Source organism: Vidua chalybeata, chromosome 2 (genome assembly GCF_026979565.1).
Source record: "Vidua chalybeata isolate OUT-0048 chromosome 2, bVidCha1 merged haplotype, whole genome shotgun sequence".
NCBI classification, from domain to species: Eukaryota; Metazoa; Chordata; class Aves; order Passeriformes; family Viduidae; genus Vidua; species Vidua chalybeata.
The window spans coordinates 91,873,904-91,877,947 of record NC_071531.1 but is presented as its reverse complement, the minus strand read 5'-3'; the positions used below and the strand labels follow the sequence as shown (position 1 = coordinate 91,877,947).

At 64.2% G+C, this 4,044-nt stretch overlaps 1 protein-coding gene across 1 annotated transcript; it reads right to left on the bottom strand.

The window, feature by feature from the left end:
• Positions 1–1,139: 1,139 nt before the first annotated feature.
• Positions 1,140–2,748, bottom strand: GSX1 (GS homeobox 1). The gene is made up of 2 exons (XM_053935762.1): positions 2,361–2,748; positions 1,140–1,909 (listed from the first exon to the last, which is right to left on the bottom strand). The coding sequence occupies exons 1-2, from the start codon at positions 2,746–2,748 to the stop codon at positions 1,554–1,556; spliced, it is 744 nt and encodes a 247-aa protein (XP_053791737.1). The 3' UTR covers positions 1,140–1,553.
• Positions 2,749–4,044: the final 1,296 nt, after the last annotated feature.

The following is a 4,044-nucleotide window of genomic DNA, read 5'->3' as shown; positions in this document are numbered from 1 at the left end:
TTGCAGGGTATGAAACCCACCGTGCCAGGCGGTGCAGCTCTGCAGCCTCACGGGGAGAGTTGAGGCATCGGCTGATAGTGAAAGGACGGCCGCTGCACCCACTGAAGATCGTCCCCGTGAGCCCGAATGGAGCGGGAGTCCTGGCACAAGGGGCTTTTCCCTGCACCAATGGAGCGGCGGCCGGAGCGCTGGGCTCTGGGGGTCCCACACCCGAGGAGGTTGATGCCGGTCCGGCCCCGCGCCACTGCTTGTGGCACCCCCGGGGCTGCGGGGCCTCTCGACTGCTTCCGACGGGGCTCCCCGCGAGCCACCGGGACGAGTCACCGCGCGGAAACAACGGCAAAGCGCTGCCGGGAGCGGGGCTGCCGGAACCCAGGGCTCTCTCCGTGATGGAGAGAGTCCCAGCAGGGCCGGTTCTGGCCCCGGCCCCAGCCCCGGAGGGTCAGCGGGAGGCTGGGACAATCCTTCCACTCTGGCGGCGGCGGGCACCAGGACAGAGGAGCCGAGTCCCGGCGGCAGCCAGGTGTTTATATTGACCTACGGCCATAGGCAGGCTTGCGGCTGGGATGGCAATGAAAGGTGCTCAGCCCAGCCTGTCCCCCGGCCCGATCTTTAGCTTCGCGGGGGAGGACCGAAAGAGCCCTCGGGACCGAAAGAGCCCTCGGGACAGAAGGCGGGGGTCCCACGCACCCCGTACCTTCAGCTCGACACGGAGAAAGGAAGACTCCCCGTCATCTGCGCTCGCCGGAGCGGGCGGGTCCTGGTGCCGAGCTGCGGCGGAGAAGGGTTGGAGAGCGACTGTGCTCCCAGCGCGCACCCGCGGACGCCGAGTGGCTGCTTTCTACGCGAAGAGAAGGAAATAAACCAACAACGAGCTTTTATTGTTATCATAATCATTATTATCATCGCCATCATCGTTTCTCTGCACATAAATAAATAAATAAATATCTCCCGCGGGGAGGGAGTGGGACGGAACGGTACAACCACAGTTGTGCGCCTGGCAGCCACGAAGTCAAAACAAAACAATTTTGTAAAGGAAAAAAAAGAAAGGAAAGAAAAAAAAAAAAAAAAAAAAAAAAAAAAAAAAAAAAAAAAAAAAAAAAAGATAGTAACCCAAACAGCCTTCAACCCTCCCCGTCCGTCCGCCCACTTTTGGGCACCGCCGAATTACCGGAGGGAGCCCGGGACAGCATCCCTCCAGGCGGGCGCACTGCCCGCGCCGGGCAGCATCCGCGCACTCCGCACCCGTCTCGGTGCGCGGGGAGGTCTGCGAGGAGATTCTCGGGCTCGGGGCTGCGCCTGCGGGGAGACAAGTCGGGGAGCACTATGGGGGGACGCCTGGGGTCCTAGGGAGGAGTTTATTTACACCAGGGTGCCGGGACACCCGTCCTCATGGGCCGGGGGTCTAGAAAGCTGAGAAAGTCCTTCGTAAATTACACAAATTATACAAAACAGTATAAAATCCTTCGGCTGCATGTCAGCACCGGGGCAGGCAGGACTCCCTCCCCTGCCTTCGCCACAGTTTCTGCGGAGCCGGGTGGGTGTGCAGGTGGTTAGGGGGTGACTGCGAGACCTCTGTCGTCCTTCCCCGAGGAGGACGGAGACATGCGCAAGTCCTCGTCGTCCTCCGAGCACTTAGCGGTGGAAAGGGACGAGCATTTGCAGCTGTGGCCGCCCCCCCCGCCCCGGTGGGAGCTACTTTTGCCTTCTTTCTTGTGCTTGACCCGTCGGTTCTGGAACCAGATCTTCACCTGCTTCTCGGAGAGGTTCAGGTAGGTGGCGATCTCGATTCGCCGCAGTCGGGAGAGGTACATGTTAGAGGCGAACTCCCTCTCCAGCTCCAGGAGCTGCGTGCTGGTGAATGCGGTGCGCATCCGCTTGCTACTGGGCAGCTGGCTGGACGTGCTGTCTGGGAATGGAGAGAAGCGCACCGTCAGACCGGCCGGACCCTCCGCCGCCTGCCCCGCAACGCCGGGCACTCGCCAGTCCCCGCTGAGCCCTCCTTGCCGCCTACCCTGCGGGGCCACAGCCCTTCCTCGTCCCCGGGGGCCTGAGACCCAGCAAACGGCTGCCAGGCTGGAGTCCGAGCCCACAAGGGTACCGCGGCCGCCTCTCCCTCCCCGTCCGCACAGCCTGGATCGGAGGCTGGGCGGGCAGCAGGGGGGCTTCCCCAGCGCATCGTCCAGGGCACCGACAGAGAGAGGTGCCAGGACTCCCCGTCCAGCCTCCGTGCGCTGGGCAGGCACCCCCCTCCCCAGGTGTCTTCGGCAGGGTCCCCCGGGATCCCCATCACATCCCCGCAGCGCCCACCGCTGTCATGTAGGCATGCACCCCCCGCTCCCCGCCCCTGCCCGCCTTACCCACGGAGATGCAGTGGAACTGCCGGGGGTCGGGCAGTGGGTAGGCGCCCTGGTAGAGCGCCGGTGCGTGCCCGACGCTGACGGCGGAGACGGAGTGCTGCTGGCGGGCCAGGGGCGAGTGGCAGTACTGGGAGCCGAAGGGAGGGAAGGAAGCCTTGATGAGGGGGATAGCGGGCGGCGGCGGGTGCAGCTGGGAGGCGGTGACACAGAGCGGGCAGACGCAGAGCAGCCCGGCCTTGCGAGCGTGGCAGGCTCCGGCCGGCAGCCCGGGCAGCGGGTGCGAGGGGTGCACGGCGTAGGGGAAGAGCGGTGGCGGCGGACTGCCCTCCCCCTTCTTCTCGCCCGCCTCCCGCAGCACCAGCGAGTCCACCAGGAAGGAGCGCGGCATTGCCCCGCGCAGCCCCCGCGCAGCGCCCCGCGTAGCGCCCGCGCGGCGCCGCTGGCCAGCCCGAGTGGTGCTGAACGTCGCCCGCCGCCCGCTTTAAATAGCGCCCACGCCATGTGATGGCGGCGCCGGGCGCTCAATGGGCTTTCTGTGGCTCTTCTCTTGGCATTCACGCCGCACGCTCCCTCATTATTTCCCTTGTTAACTAAATGAACTGCATAATGTACTCTATTCTTGTCGACCCCACCCACGCCGTAGCAGGCGGCCTCTCCCCTCCTCTCCCTTTGGCGGGGTTATTTTCTCATTCTCTCGCGATTTAATATTCTTTTCTTTCTCTTTATCGCTCTCCTTCGCTTTCAGCCCAGCTTTCAGCCCGCTCCCACTTGTTTATTTTGCCGGCTGCAGCCGCGGTCTCCACCGGCGTCAGCTTCCCCTGCCAGCCCCACGGTGCCTTTCCCACCTGTGGCACCAAGTCGGCCCCCCGGTGCCGACGGCCTCTCTCTGTCCCCTCGCCTCCGGGATTTCTCGTCCCCACTGCCTCGCCCGCCGCCCTCCTCAGCCCCGCGTCTTTGTTCCCAGCCTGGTCCGGGACCTGCCACTTATTGCTGTCGCCGCCGTCGGGGGAAACCCCCGGCCACAGAGATTTGCCAGCCGATGCTCCACCGGCAAGGATATCCGCCGGGCCTCTGCGTGGGCGTGGGCGCCCTGGCACAGCTAACGGGTGCGGAGAGCCACGAGCACCTCGGCTGCGCTTGTGCGGGTACATAAAACCCGACACGCAGATACCGCTCCGTGCCGGCGGCACCCGTGAAGGGAGAAGAGGCGCCCGGCACGTTCCACGTGTCATTACACCTGGTCCCCGTGCCCAGTCCCAGCGGTAACACCTGCCATGGCACCATGGCACCGTGGCACCCACGTGCGGGGCCCCGACCCCGGCCACCACCAAAGCGCGCTAGCCCGACCCCGCATCGCCACGCACAAGCGCGCCGGGAAGTCCCCGCGGCTGTGGGGACGACAGGGAAACGGCTTATATTTCCCGAACGATGAGATTTAACTTAAACACCGCGGCGGTGTCTGGATGTCTTGGCACAGGGACCTGCTAAGTTCACAGCGGTCCCCAAAGCGAGCGCGCGTTCCTCGGAGCTAACGCGCACCGGCGCTGCCCCGTGCAGCGGCTCCCCGCGCCGCGCTCCTTGGAGCTCGTTGGTTTAGTAGGTGAATAAAGAATGCTAACAAGTAAGAAAAAAAAAATTCGTGGGGATACATATTCTACCCCGATTTTCCCGTCTAATATACGGG

Coding starts and splice junctions, on each gene's coding strand:
- GSX1 (XM_053935762.1), bottom strand. CDS start 2,748: ATGCCGCGCTCCTTCCTGGTGGACTCGCTGGTGCTGCGGGAGGCGGGC. Junction 1,910..2,360: donor GTTCCACTGCATCTCCGTGG/GTAAGGCGGGCA, acceptor CTCCATTCCCAG/ACAGCACGTCCAGCCAGCTG.